The 16576-nt window shown below is 43.1% G+C and overlaps 1 protein-coding gene across 1 annotated transcript; it reads right to left on the reverse strand.

Annotated features, from left to right (window-relative positions):
* Positions 1-10877: 10877 nt before the first annotated feature.
* Positions 10878-12239, reverse strand: LOC310873714 (double-strand-break repair protein rad21-like protein 1; the record flags this gene model as incomplete). The annotated part of the gene is made up of 1 exon (XM_083786263.1): positions 10878-12239. One exon carries the CDS (start codon positions 12237-12239, stop codon positions 10878-10880), a length of 1362 nt encoding a protein of 453 aa, XP_083642389.1.
* Between the last annotated feature and the right edge of the window lie 4337 nt (positions 12240-16576).

A 16576-nucleotide genomic window follows, 5' to 3' on the forward strand; every position in this document is an offset into this window, starting at 1 on the left:
GTAGCAGACTGCCGTAGCCGTCGTTGCTTAAAGTCGCTAGTGACAGAGTGGTGGGTGGGTAGTGCAACCGAGGTTACACACGCACACACACACACACACACACACACACACACACACACACACACACACACACACACACACACACACAATGGCACATTAGGAGAGCAATAGGCCTACATTTAAGGATGTGTTCATTGCAGGATTGGCCCGTTTTGAACAAAAAGCCTCAAATCATGAACACAGCGTGCAATTTACGTGAAATATTTCACAGACTTTCCTATAGGCTGAGGAATATATCCCACCCTTTTCACATTGGCCGGTTATAGCGCCACCAACAGGTGGATTTTTGCTAAACACTTTTTTGGAAGAAAATGCCCCAAATCATCCAATTGCCATCCAAGGCGTAATAAGAAATGGCATCCTTTTCACATTGGCCTATTATAGCACCACCAGGACAACCTGACCTGCCCTGGTGGAGACCTATGTTCCCAGAGGGAACACTTTTCACAATGCATCGCAATGTGACACGTTGTGAGCATGTATATTGTCTATTTTCAAATGGACGAAATATATAGAGCTCAAGTGGTTATGTGTTATGTAATAATTAAAATCTCCAAAGTTACTAGTAACTAAAGTTTGTAGTAAAAGTATTGAAAATTGAAAATACTGAAGAAAGTAAAATATTGTACTTTAATCAAGTTAAGTACTTGAGTAAATGTACTTTACACCACCTGTCACAAGCAATATTGCAGTTTGACTCTGGGGTTAGAATCCAGACAGTCACTGGGTGCCAGGCAACAGCACAAATAACATATCTATCAAGTCTATAGCATATTTTATTTATGAATGGCCAGCAGTGCAGAATTATTACTGTCACAGAAAACATGACAGGTGTGTTTGCAAGGCTCCAGAGAACATGCACAGGCAGGTCTCTGGATTGGGTTGTCAGCATTTAGAGAGACATCAGATTCATTGTGGCACAAAGCCATACATTGGCTGGTTCTTCATATGTGACTCTTTTTGATTCAGAGACAGTCATGGCGGCAAGACTAAACTGTTCAGGAGAGGAGAAAACATTATGTAGATATTGTTTTTTATCCAAAATGAGTTAATAGCACAGACAGACTCTTCACATACTAGAGCATGTCTGAAATAAATGTCAGTGTGTGTGTGTGTTTGTGTGTGCGCGAGCCTCTGTTTGCTTTTTTCTTTTTTACTTTTAAGAATTGCGACATGCAAAAACTATAAAGCCAGGTCATAAAGGCCGTTGTTGTGGATTTAGAAGAAGTCTGACTAGAGCCAGAGGTGAAGGAGTGACTGATTAGATGCGTTACCGTTAAACCATTAAAACCGGGAACTCATCTGTGTCATTGTAGCCTTGGCTATTCAAGAATCTGCTATTTTTAAAAAATAAATTAACATCTTGAAAAGTGTAAGAACTATTGATTTGGAAGGCTTCTACGACACAAGGTGTAGAAGTGGCCTTGGGTCTTAACGCGATAAACTGAAGACTCTCTCACCTCTCTACCTCTCTGCCGCCAGCGGCCATGCAGCAGGCAGGCCGTGTGATCGACAGGCGCATTAAAGCGGCTGCAATCAAACATGGCGCTCCATCGGCTGCCCTGCCAGCCCGTCTCTCTGCGGAGGCGGACAGAAAGAGAGCCTGTGCTATCTGATTAGGTTGACTGACACCTGCGACACACAGGCTGTCTACAAGGCCCTAGGGACAGCTTGTTTACAGACATGCAACCTGACCGCTGCACAGATACACTCAGCCAGAACAATGGCCACAGATAGCTAAGTGGGCATCAATATTTAACCGTCCGCCCTGGCAGATGGGATGAGCTGCTTCTCGCTGCTTTGGCACAACACCCACAGGGAGACAAGGAAGACCCCTCCTTCGCCCCCTGATAGGCTAATTACATGTGTGTATATATATATGAGAACGTGTGTAGGTTTAATGCACAGCCCGGTCCCCTCCCTGCTGGTTCTCTTGGGGGAAGGTATAGGCTCTCAGTTTATCAGTGGCCTGACAACGTGCGTTTACAGCAGCTCTGCATAGCCCAGACATTGGGGCAGCATTGGGCCACGGGAGACTCTGTGTTTCACCCAGGTCGACATGGTTTTGGCATAATTTCTGTGAGGTTAGGGTAAAGGTTAAAGTAGCTTTGTCATTGTTCGGGAACCCCCCCCCCCCCTGCAGAAATGACTAACTTAGGATCCCACTCCTCTGTTAGAGCGTACCACATGTACTGCACTATGTGCCCCCAGACACCCCTAGATACCATGGGTATGTGGGGACACCTGGGAGAACTAGCTCAAAACTAGTCAATAGCAACAGCAGAATAAGCTGTATGGCATTGTCATAGAAGATTTATCACATTTTTCATATTATCACAAATGCATGTTCCCCAAATGCGGTGCAATTTAAAAGGGAAATAAACAGGCTTTCCAACGGTGTAAAGGTTATTACCATAAAGCATATTCTTACAGTAGAGAAGTAATCACATACAAACATGATGCGCCAGACTCACTTATATTTTATACCTTCTGCTTCAAACTGGAAAATAAAGCAGCAATCCTATTCAAACAATCGTCTGCTATGCTATTTTATGATCAATCCAGACAGCACTTATAATGAGACATTTACTTTCCAAATAGAATTTCAAAATGAAGTTGTTCAGAGTGCCAACATGCTGACTCTTGGCGTTTTCCTAAAGTAAAGATAAATCCCCTTGAAGTGAATTAGCGAATGTGAAGGAGAAAGAAAAGCTTTGATACGGTATCTGCTGCTGGATAAGGTTTCCTTTGCTACATGGTTGAGTTGAGTTTAGATTGTGCTGTGTTCTGTTCACAGAGAGGTGATGGGTCAGATGCTTCCTTTGATGTGTGTGTGTGTGTGTGTGTGTGTGTGTGTGTGTGTGTGTGTGTGTGTGTGTGTGTGTGTGTGTGTGTGTGTGTGTCGTGTGTGTGTGTGTGTGTGTGTCGTGTGTGTGTGCTTTTAAAGGAATCGGTTGAGGTTTAAAGCGCGCTGCCGCTGACGGAGGTAAAGTCTTGCTCGACTGGCTGGAGACAATTGATGGCCATTTCTCTCTGTCACTGAGCGGGCGAGCAGTCTCTCTCTCTCTCAGCAGTCCCCAACAAGGCTGTCTTAAAGGAGTGGTTCGTCCAAAATGAAGCCTTGAATTCATGGAGATTTTGTTCCTGTTGCATTCCAAAGTGATTCTCTTACTGAGTCATCAAATTACGGAAGAGCTGAGCACACAGGGATGCACGCACGCACGCGCACACAAAGCCTTCAAATAGGGACAAACCAATAGAAGTCTATGTAGAAGAGCCTGGCCCCATGAAGTGAACGGAGTTGTCGTAACTCTGTCTTAGTCTATGGCTCTGGTTTGCGCTTCTGTTCTGACTTCTCTGACACAGTGCAGTTCAGCCAGTCAACCAGAGCAGCTGAGTGAGCAGCGAACAGCACATCAAAGGCAAAGTCACAGCTGCACAGAGTTTCTTAATTAATGGCTGAGACTGAACTCCTGAAATCCTACAGTTTGAATTCTGTACACACACACACACACACACACACACACACACACACACACACACACACACACACACACACACACACACACACACACAGAGCTAAAATAATGATAAACTTCTCCTAGTGGGAGTCAGTCGAGTTGTTGAAAAGTCAAATGTTTTAATTTGTTTTGATGCTTCTCCAACAATTTCTGCTTTTCATAAACACATAAATGGATGTAATATACAGTATATGATCATTATAGAATCTATAGTGTAGTGATTATATACCGCATCTTTTTTTCATTCATTTGGTCGGCCCGGTGTGTCAAGTGGCCAGTCCAGGCCTGGTTCTGGATAAGTATATCACCTGAACATCTTTTTGCTTTTACAACCACATACAAATGTGAATAAGTTTTTCCTGTGCTTACGCAAGTAAAGACAATATTGGGAATTGGGTCGCCTGTTTTTTCATCTTAAACCTGAACGGTTTGGGAACCACTGCTATAGATTACACTCTACACTAGGGGGCCGTTGGGAGGAGGCCCAAAGTGGTGGAGGATAGGCCAAATGCCCAAAAGGCGCTTTCTTCTAGTACAGATTACATTAATTCATGCAACACATTTCAAAATGACCATATGACCACCACATGGTCAGATAAAGGTAAAACATGTCCAAGGCAGAGGCAACTGAGAAGCAAACTGGGCAGAGGCTGCGAATCGCTTAGAAAATATGACATAGTTGCACCACTAGTCTCCTTGTCTCTCCATCTGTCTCTCTCTCTCTCTCTCTCTCTCTCTCTCATAGGTTCTAATATGCAGGCTGTGTGATTGAGAGCAGATGTCAGGTTTCCAGAGCCAAGCAGAGAAGTGGATTCATCTTTGAAAATGTCTTTTTAATATTTTCTACCACAGAGTTGCCCCCTTTGGAGAGCCTGGTGAGACTGAGGCTGGATGACGTACGTGCGTGCGAGAGAGCATGCATGCATGAATCTAATAGGAGGCAAAAATGTCTTCATCAGCACCCACAGTGATTGAATGTATATTAAAATACCACACACACACACACACACACACACACACACACACACACACACACACACACACAGCACATATTTCCTGTTTACTGCGGCGTGTCTCATCTGTGAATTAAAATAATGTCACACTGTAGTGATTTAAAATCCACTTGTGAATTAATTGAGACATGGATTTTTTTTGGATGACATTAAAGATAATATGACGATAAGCCAGTGATTAGTGATTGGCGCAGTGACATCTCAGTCATCTTGAATGTCATCTGGCTTCTAACCGGATCAATTTCTATCAGTGTCCTTCGGTCACAGCTGTGTTCTGCATTTATTCTATTCATTTCTATGGGAACCTCTGTCATCTCCGATGTGTGCGGAACTCCTTCCTTCCTTCAATTCAGCTGAATAATGACATTTTATTCAGGTACTCAATTGCACTTTGCATTAGTTAAAATTATCGTTAAGATTCATCTGTTAAATACATTTCCCTTCTGTCTACAGTAGAAGGAATATGGCGATAGGTGAATTTACAGGAAATGGAAAAAAGAAACCTGATGTGTTTCAATGGATCCAATGTAGTTATGATTAGTCACAAGCCCTTGTTGATACTTTTCATTGGTCCAATATTTATAAAAATCCACAGACAAACGTAACAACTAAAAAAGAGTAGCAACTCACGGCTCACCCTGACACATTTTATTGACCAACATCTCCCCTTTCACTCTGGACTATCCTCGTTCACTGATTGGTCTTCTAGAAGTTGGGTGGGCGGTCTCCTTGGCTTGGCAGGCATGGGGTTTTGCATCTGAACCAGAGGGAGGGACGGGGTCAATGTGTAAGTACATCACCGCGAGTATGATGGCCTCGACTCATTATCAATCACTGTTTATGTGATAAAGTTATCATAAGGTGAGGTTGCTTATCACCTAAAAGTGCATGCGGGCCTTAATGGTGCCATTTTATAATGAGCATTAGTGAGGACCACTTAGGTTAAATAAGTGTTCTTTTAAAAGTGAGAATCTCCCTCACTGTGCAACACATGTGGTAAAACAAACGGATCACTGGCTCCTCCAGGGTTAAGTATGGAAAAACTGCAACGAGGCCAAAGCAATAAAAACCCAGCGTTCCTGCTGAGTTTGAATGTGTTAAAACTGTGATGTGGAGCCAATGACATGAGTCTCCCATGGTTCTGAACACACGGCATACACACACGCACGCGCACGTGCACACACACACACAACACACCTCCCACTGTCCATATCATGCCACAAATGTCAGGGAGACACTTATCTATCTGCAGCCAGTCAGCCACAATTATCTGCTGGGCACACTGACAGTCTGACACACGCGCGCACGTATGCGCACACACAGAAAAAAGGAAATTTGTTGGAAACTCACATTTCCATAATCTCCAAATACTCGTCTATCATTCGCCTAAAAGTCAAAGCTGAAAATGGCGATGCTGGTGTGAATATGAAAAAGTATGCATAAACATCAACTCATGTCGGACCTCCATTAATATCCCGGCGCTGCTAAAATATATATATATATATATATATATATATATATATATGACATCTCCTGGAGGTAAAATCCATCTTTCATGCTCATCCAGCTAGACAAGCCCAGAGGGAATAGTATTGTAATGCTGCTGCCATCATGTCAAGTCCACTGAAAAATCTATTAGTGGTGAACATGAACAACACACGGCAGCTCAGCTAAAACAAAGCAAAACCTCTTATCTCCATATTATTTGAACTTTGTGTTTTTTCCTATGACACTACAGAGTCACACACACAAGCATCAAAGGTCTGCAAGCTGAAAAAAAAGAAACACGGTGTGAGGATAGATGAGCTACGTTTGACTTTTTTTTAATCCTGAAAAGTAACAGTATGAGATTTCCTAACAGATTAAAATGTCATCAAGCCATACAATTTTACAATTTAGGCATTTAGCAGACGCTCTTAATCCAGAGCGACTTACATTTAAGCAAGAACAAAAGCATGGGAATACATCACATAAAAGTATTTATCATGAAACATGCGTAAGCTAAGAAAGTAACAGTGGAATATCTATATAATGAAACTATACATACACTATACATATAAACTATACATATTTACTACTATGCTATACATATGTACTATGGCGTGCTATGACTATATACAATACAATTATAGTGCTGTCTACATAACATGCTATAAGTCTGTATCAAATGCTATCTAAGCCAACATAAATGCTATCTAAGGGGTTAGGGTAAGTGCTATGGGCCATGATGGAGTCTGAAAAGGTGGGTTTTCAGGCTACGGCGGAAGATTGGGAGTGATGCTGCAGTTCTGACTGCAATGGGAAGTGCATTCCACAGTTTTGGAGCCATAATTCCCAATAGGTTGTCACAATGTAAAAACTGGCAGACCCAAAAGCAGAACACAACAAAGTCCAAGGGTGTTTATTGAAAAACAAAGGAGGAAAAAGGAGCCTGTAGATCTGCTACATTGTGTGTGGTCGAGCAGGCTGAGGCTGGTGGCAGGCAGGCAAGGCAAAGAAGCTGGTCGCTTTTAAGGGACATCACTGCCTTTACAAGGCTACGAGCGCCAACTTTGAAGAGTGGAATTCACAATAATAAATCCCGATCCCGACTGACTTTGTTATTCATATTCAAATTAGCCTGACATGTAGTATAGGCTCCAGTAGAGCCTACTGGCTCCATTGCATGGTCTTGATAAGTAACCTACTGGTGATTATGGGTTGATAACATTCGAAGCGGGTGGATTTCCAACCGACAGAGACGATAGAGATGAAGGGAGGAATGTCTCACCTTGGCTCACGATGGAGCAGCAACCATTCACCTGCAATGTAGTGAATGTATAGAAACAGTCAGTCACTATATATTTTTCCATTCAGAACGTTTTGTTTTTCTCTCTCTGCTAGCATGAGAATCTTTAATTCACACTCATTCTATAAGGTGTAGTTCCAAAACTATTGGCTCAATGTTGAGGTGTTGGGTCATATGCATTTGCACATGCACAGTGCATGCAAACATACACCCATGTTCCTTGTCAACATGCCCTTTGAGCCCTATAACTGCCCCTAAGGTTTGCATGGTTTCGTCCACTGTCAAGTGTGTGTGAATATGTGAATGAATGCATACCACATTTTAAATCCCTTTGGAGAAAAGCACTATATGTACATGCACTATTTACCATTCACACACACACACACACACACACACACACACACACACACACACACACACACACACACACACACACACGGCGGACACCACATTACAGTGCGAGTGTGATGCTGACAGCTGATGTGATGGAGGTTGTTCAGGCGTTTGTTCTGCTGCCACACTACACTATATCTTACGTCAACCATGGACAATCAGCATGCGGATCACAATCTGCATGCTGGGGCGTAGGGGGGATATTCAATGAGATGCCATGACACTGTATTGTTCACAAACTAAAATCTTAGAGAAAATAGTCTTTGGTAGTATCCGATACAAAATAGGGAAAAAAGCCAATCTACATGCTCACAACGTGTCGACACGCTGTGAGCATGTATAGCTTCACCTATTTCTCAGAACCTTTTCTAATTGGATGCGGACTACCCCATATTACCATTAAACCACACAATAAAACTAAGCCTTTTCCTGCACGTTAAAAACATTTATTTTTTTACTTAAATGAAATTAAGTCAAAACGAAATGACAAATTCAAAACTATACTTAATCTTGCGATGATCACATGACCTTGTTCATGTTAGACTTCTATTCACCCCGACACCCCCTTAATCCCATTACTGTCAAAAATCCCCCCTCGCCTTTCATCTTGTCATTTTTCTTTTCTGACAATGAACCGGGCAGGGAAATGAGCAACGCTCCACACTGGAGTGGGGGGGGGGGGGGGGGGGGGGGTGGTAGTACCAATGAACGATGGAGGAGGAGGATGTGGTGCTGTGGGATTAAAATGGAGGAGAAGAAAATTAAAGGGGGAGCAGAAAGGTCAGGGGGTGGAGAACAGCTTTGAGACGTTATTGAAAAAATGAGATGCGCAATCATAATAACCTTTAGTTTTGAATCCATACTTCCATACCATAAGGTGTTCGCTGTGCATCCCATTTTATCTAATCTCACCTTTTTATCTAATCACACCTCTGTCCTGCGTGGGCACCGCACTGCGCTGCACACGCACTTATGGTCAGCGCGTCCACGCCACATCCCTACATACGCACACAGGGAGGGGGGCGATACGACTGGATCCTTTTCGTCTCCTTTTTGTAATGAAGCATAATACAGACATGACTGGATGCTCCTTTAACCTTGGAACTCTCCCTGACTGCAGAATTATACATCCTGACTACTGCAGTACAATAAAACACATGATATGACTGGTGATGTTTGCGTGTGTGTGTGTGCAATGTAGTATGATAGATAGATAGATAGATAGATAGATAGATAGATAGATAGATAGATAGATAGATAGATAGATAGATAGATAGATAGATAGATAGATAGATAGATAGATAGATAGATAGATAGATAGATAGATAGATAGATAGATAGATAGATAGATAGATAGATAGATATTACATACAGATTGATATGATACAATTGACCAAAAAGGAAAGGGCTGAAGCCGTGTCTTATTATGCCTTAGGTCACAATTCCACTAAATATGACATAAATTAAACATCAAAACATTAAACACCATTGACATTGAAGGGAAATTTATGTCAGAACCAAATCAGCTAACCAATCACAGGCAAGAGGCATTCTGATTGGCCAGTATGAGATGATCCATGATGATCGTCCCTCAGAGCGCCACTCACTTCACCCAGGTGTGATTTGTATTTTTCACATTACATATTGATTGTCATGACTAAGGCCAAATGGAATCTGCAGGGGTTTTTCTGTGGTGATTCCGGAGGAAAATCTGCAGGATTCTGCGTTTTAGACAGTTATCCAGGACTATAATCAATGGCAACTCTAAATATACCAGTGCCACAATAAAGTAATTAAGATCTATTAGTAAAACCTTCGACTTCATCCATTTTTATTCAATAATAATTCACTCCTTCATGAACATTCAAATGTGAAATTAAATTACAATGGGTCCAACATGAACATACATATACTTAGTCAGCCAGCCAACCAGTGGCTTTCCGCTATATATATTCTCTCACACGCTCTCTCTCCACACACTCACTCTCTCTCTTTCTCACGCACACACGGTCTCTCCAAACACACACACGCGCTCGCGCGCACACACACACACACACACAGCTCTCAGCTCAGCTCTCTCTCGCCTCTCGGAACGATCAAAACGCTGTCCAATTTATTTTAATTTAGTTCAGCATGTTAACCAAACCAGCTAGCAAATAGGCTACAATAGTAGCCTAAATGTAAATGCTACTGGGCCAAACCATTCGCACTCCTGCTGCTTCAGACGTTCGACATTTCTGTTAGGTAATCCATGAATGTTGGAAAACAAGAAACAACATCCCCATCTGAATAAAAGTTATTGAATGACGACACTCAGCAGTCAGCTCCTCCGCAGTAAACCCAACAGGACTTCAGACAAATTTATATTGCCTCCAGACCAGCTCACAGAATGAGGGGAGGAGGGATGCGTCCACTGGTTAAGATCACGCTGGCCTGGGTAAAGTAAACTACAACATGAACGTGTTAAAAATCCTAATTCTGCTGAGTTTTCATCTGAACACCGCGGCTGCATATTCCGTTCGGGCCTGGTCATGACATATCTTCAGGCCGTGGCTATAATGGTAAGGTGACCAAATAAAGTACTGGTAGGTCAGGGTCCATCAATTACAGACCCCTAAAGGATCATTGTTGATCCCATGGTGGTCCCTGGATCCGGCATTGAGAACCAGCAGATACCCTCCTATCTGCCCCTATACCCCCCATTGTACCTGTATCATCTTTGTCTGCATGTGTCCCTTTATGCCCATATATACTGTATGGATAACTCTGTGTCCCTTTTAAGCCCATATACGGATAAGCCCATATATGGAAAATTGTTGCACGTCAGTTCTTTACAATGGTGCGATTCCACACTCGACCGCAGCACTCACTCTGGTCCTTTACAAAGCTTAGATGGATTTTGACATTAGTCCCTTACAATAAAAACAAATGCCAATGGCTAAGAGCAATACAATAATTAATGTATATTCAACTGCTTCTGTATTGTTTCCCTTTTAAGCACAAGGACATATATATATAAATATATTTCAATTTCAACTGGGGACTCATTTCCCGATTCCATTCTGGTAGCCATTCAGTACTGTACCAACTTCTGCATCCCGTCTAGGATGTATGGAATAGTGGGCCAGGCGTGACGAGGACGTCTTCATACGGAGAGTTCTGGTGCAGAAGAACGGCCTGCTGCTTCTTCAGGGCCAGGAGGTGGTAGAAGGTTTCCGACGCTTGCGTGCGAGAACTCCGCTCACACAACGACTTAAAGCTGAATGTGGCGTCGTTGTGACGACTCCCGCTCTGGCGCCTGAGGGTGTTTAGTAGCTTCTGTGTTTTCCGGGCGAGCCTCCTCTCCTCGAGGTGGTCCTGACTTTCCAGGGCAGACTGTGCGGGGACGAGGCTCGATTGAGCCTCTGAGTTACATCCGGAATCGTTCCGACCTCTCACGATGAGCTCGTCTATATTCCTGGGGAAAAGTTGCTGTAGTCCTTGATGTATGACCTTAGAGGAGAAACTCTTGCGTTTTTCTGCTGCTTTCCTGGTCTCATTTACTTTTGAGCGCTTGGAGATAGGAAGGTCGATCAAGTCAGAGTAGTCATTAATCAGCTGACAGAAGTCGTCGTCGTCCAACTCGTGGGACTGGTCCACGTATGGCTTCCTTTTGCTCAGGTTACAGTAGTCAACAGCCATCTGTCTCCAAACCTCATCGGACAGCTTGATGGGCTGCTCCTTCCTTTTCTTCGTCATCCTCTTCCTGCCAATAGCCGGAGTCTCATTCATTGGAGGGTCTACCTCCATAGGTTCCTGGTTGATGAGGTTCTCTAGCAGTTTATTTAGTCGCTGCTCCTCTACAGTGTTGCCAACCTCATAATCACTGGAGCTTGTCATCCAATCAAGCACACTCATGCCGCTGGCTTCATCCCCAAATGAATCTCCAGGGTCGGTCATGCTTTGGGCCATGCTTTGGCAGGTAATGTCCAGCAGTTCATGCGGTTGATGGGATTCATCTCTAAAGTCCTGTCTGTCCTGTAATGTAACAAGAATGCGGTTGCCAAAATCCTCTTTGAGGGTGATCTTCTCCTTTCCACTCTGGTTAAGTGAATGGTCCACCATGTCTATATTGAGGTCAGCGTCGAGGTCGGTGAAGTGGACCCAGGTCGTGGCCTCAAGCCCCTCGACAGGCATATCGATTTGTCCTGGCCTGAATGCCACTTTAATCTTAACCAGCGCCTCACTGCAGTCTGCAAGGAGATACTTGGCTTTTTTGGAGTAAATCCGTACCACTCCTACCAGTAGGTGACTAGTCGTCCGGAGGCCAATACTCACCTGAGGGGAGATGATGTCTTCAATGGTGCTTTCCAGGTTGCATTCGTGCACATTGTCCTTGGAGATCTTACGTTCCCAGTGAGCTGCCAGCCAGATTTTGGCTAAAGGTGCACCTTTGGACGTGAACAGCTGTGTGTTGAACAACATATTGAATCCTCCAGAGGTTTATGATATGCTAAAGTTCAGTTCTTCTTGTTATGGATTGGAATATGTTGATTTGAATGTATATATAGACCTTTCTGATGTCACTGGTGATGTCATGTTCTGACATCAGAACGTGACATCAAAAGCCTACGAGAATGGAACTATCCTATATAATAAAATTGGCTAATGGGACTGCCGGCCCGCACACAGCCCACAACCATGTCACGTCATCATGATGAAGTCACTATAACCATATAAGGAGTTCCCAATGCAGCTACGCCCAAATATGGAGTGTGCAATCTAACCTCAATGTGTCGTCATGGCATCGGGCGCAATCCAATCAGTCAACGGACAGACAGACAGCCAGCCAGACAGACAGACAAGACACACACATACATAGGCCACAGAGCTGTGCACAGGAGCGGCGGCAAGGATGAATACCAACCACTTGCCAATGTATTTGGAGGGAGGCGCTACCCACACGTTTAGCTCATTTCATGGACATTACATCCTTACAATCTATACCTCGTTGTAAAGGTGACTAATCAACAATTCAAATACTTAACCAAAGTTAAGTTTCCGAACTTTTGTTACTGAGTTTTATATAGACAATATGGAGATACCAGGTTTCTGCCCGACAGTGACGATATACGATACACATTACAAGGGTCCAGTGTAACGTCTGCTGCAGTGTTCTACGTGGACTGACTGACGATGCCTCACACCTCCTGAAAAACTCAATAAAAGACAGATTGACAAAAATAAATAAAACTGATCTCACACCCGGTGGGGAGAATGGAAAGTGGAGTTTGCATATCCCTCACCCAGTTTAAATATTACACCGATTGTGTTCTGAGGCGAGAATAGTTCTCAATATAGGATTTGTCATGGACCGATCGAGGCCAGCAGTACTTCTGATAACCTAGACATACGACGAACACACAACCCTGGGGAATCTTTGTTTGTATCGTATTTTACTTTACTGCATGTCACTCCCCCATGTCCTGTCAGCCTACTGTCTGTCTCTCTATACAAAATATAAAATAAAGGTGAAAGCCGCAACATTTATTTAATTAAAAAAAAATATATATATATTACTGCGACACATTATGAACTTGTAGATCGGCAATTTTCTAATAGCCAGAGTATATAGGGCTGAAGTGGTTAATGTATGTTTTTTGTAATAGTAAACAAAACTACAAAAGTCTACAAAGTAACTTGTAACGGGTATATCAGGTACAGGAGAGGCATGCTTTCCCAACGGGCATAACAGTAAGAGTAAAATGCTTTGCTCATTACAATCTGTTATTGCTGCAAAAGTCAGTTTGAAGGAAAACTTTGTGTCACCAGAAGCATAGCCTCAAAACAAGCATACAAACACAAACTCGCTTGCGCAATAACACACACACACACACACACACACACACACACACACACACACACACACACCCAGACATCTTATAGTCAGCTAAAACGCTGGATGGTTGGTGTGGTTGAAGTAGATTCCAGTGTCTGTATGATAGCCTAGGCGCGCCTTTGACCCTAGCCTAGAGGAAGCCTTTTATGGAAAAGGTCATTAAATACCAACCACTCCTACATACCATCTCAGAGCTGTGCTACAGGATATGTTGACATATTTGGCAGCCAGGGACATGCTGCCGAATGGCCACCGTTTAAACTGGGTAGATGGGTAGGATGCGAACACCTTTGAGATTTGTAAATGTGCCCTGATCCAGAAAAGGTAGAGAAGAACCACTTGGCCAATAGGATGGACGGGGACACGCACTCACACACACACACACACACACACACACACACACACACACACACACACACACACACACACACACACACACACACACACACACACACACACACACACACACACACACAGGCAGGCAGGCAGCAGAGTGATGTGCTTATTGTATCAACATAAGACATGTGCCATGGTTCTGTGAATGCAATCTCATATATCTCATAGCACTGCACCTTTAATATTATTATAATAATATTTGTGTCCTTGTATGATCTCCCTCATTTATGAATTAATTGTTAAAACGTGCGTGCGTGCGTACGTGCATGCGTGCGTACGTGCATGCGTGCGTACGTGCATGCGTGCGTACGTGCATGCATGCGTTTTAAATCTCAAAAAGTGTGAAAGCGTTGGCCGTTTTCTTCCTGTGCTTTATGAGTTGTATGATGAAAGGGCCTCTGGTGTGCAAGAGGATCTTTTAAATCTCTGTCTCTGTCTGTTCTTGCCTTGTTTTTCTCTTGATCTCCACACTGGTTCCCCTGGGATCCGCCTCACATGCCTTCTCTCTCTCTCTCTCTCTCCCTCACTGCCTTTTTTGCTATTATTTTAATATAATATAATATAATATAATATAATATAATATAATATAATAATGCTTTTGCTTTTCCTTGATATTTATTGTCCTGTAAAGTTCATAAACGTGACCAGGGGGCCGGTCTGGTTCCGGCGAGCCACCCCGTATCCGAAACCGTTGAGAAATGAACTATATCAACTATATCAACCTTGGTCTTCTGTAACACAGCCTCCCCTATATCTCTCTGTCTGTCTCTGTCTCTCTCACACACCAAATCCCATCACACCATACTTCCGGACACTAGCTCACCATGTCAATTACATCATGGCACCCCACAGTAGCTGTGCGTGCGTGTGTATATAATTTGGCTGCAAAGGGAGGGAAACAGGGAGACAGACAGACAGATGGTCAGTCACAGTAGCACGAAAGAGGAATAAGTGGAATTGAATCCGATGAAGTGTGCAATTGAAGAACTGCAGCCAACCTTTTTAACAGATTGAAGAACTGCCCCCCTCCCCCCCCTCCCTCCCCACACCCCCGATAGTAAAGGAGAAATCCGTGATTAAGTTGAAGGTGAAGTGGTGCAAGTAACAGAAAATAAATTCTGTAATTAGATGGCACATTAGATTTAATTTGAGTGCTTGTCCGTATTCCCCCACTGCCCGCAGGTAGAGCACAGGGTTAATTGACACGAACAGCGCTAATGACCGCTATGCAAACCATCTGGAGCCTCTGCACCGTTAACGACGTCTGCAACGTAGCAAGTTTCTCTATTCACCTGCCGTTTTGCTGCCAAGTGGAGACACGTTCAGAATGCAGCAGGGTGAAACTGTATATTTCCCCTGAAACTGGGGAAAATAGTATGAAACAATACGCAGACGTATTCTCTCATTCAAGGCTTTGTATTGAATCAATTATCAAATAAACATCTTACAACATCTTCACATATCATATTAATAATATGATAATAATATCATTTGTTTTATCTGGTAATTAGTTGTCCATAGTAACACTTATTTAACTTAGCTTCCATTCCAGGACCCTGATATGTATATCGGTAAGCATGTATTAATATCAATCATTTCAACTGTCTTCATTCATTGAACTTTAAACCAACACTTTTAGCTCTAAATGAATTATCACATGAATATTACTTTTAACTTCAATAAACTCTCATTTCAATGTTTTCCCATGTATTGTCTTCTTTTCATACATTAGCATATTTCACCAATGAATTAGAAATGTGGCTTTAACCAACATAAATATACCCATGAAATATTAGTGCAATACAGGATAATAGTAATTACTTGCGCAAGCAGAGCGCAGCATGTGAGTTTTCACACATGATGGCTGTGTGATAGCATGCTATGGGAACTGCATTAACCGAGAAAAGACCAGCCTACAGCGAGTACTGCGATCGGCAGAGCGCATTATGGGAGGCAAACTCCCTGAGCTCCATGCAGGAACTGTACATAGCGGTGCATAGTCAAAGTCCAACGCATCATCAAGGACAAGCACCACACAATTAAGTCACAAAAACTGTTCAACCCCCTACAACAACCCCGGCCGGGCAACTGCCCCTACCGCAGTCTCAAAGGTAGCACCACCAAACTGAGGAAAAGCTTCCATCTGGCTGCTGTCGGACTGCCGAACAAGACACGAGCCCTGTCCGGCAGCCTGACGACAGGCAATGTCGTCAGGCTGGTCTCAGACCTTTTCTCAGACCAGTGACAAGTTACTTGACCCTTTTCTTTGCTCTGTCTAGACCTTCCATGTGGATTATACAGTCAGTCTTTTTATGTAGATTATGCGGTTGACACACACTGACACTTTGCACGTTAATACCATATCACACCTATTTTAGCTAGTCTTCACTGGCTCCCTGTGAGCTACATAATTGATTTTAAGATTTTATTGATTACTTTTAAAGCTTTACATGCAGGTCTAGCTCCCATTTATATAAGAGATTTGCTGCAACCCCATAACCCTGTGCGCTGCCTTAGATCATCGGAT

The sequence above is a fragment of the Protomyctophum parallelum genome (assembly GCF_964188405.1).
Source record: "Protomyctophum parallelum genome assembly, chromosome: 16".
NCBI classification, from domain to species: Eukaryota; Metazoa; Chordata; class Actinopteri; order Myctophiformes; family Myctophidae; genus Protomyctophum; species Protomyctophum parallelum.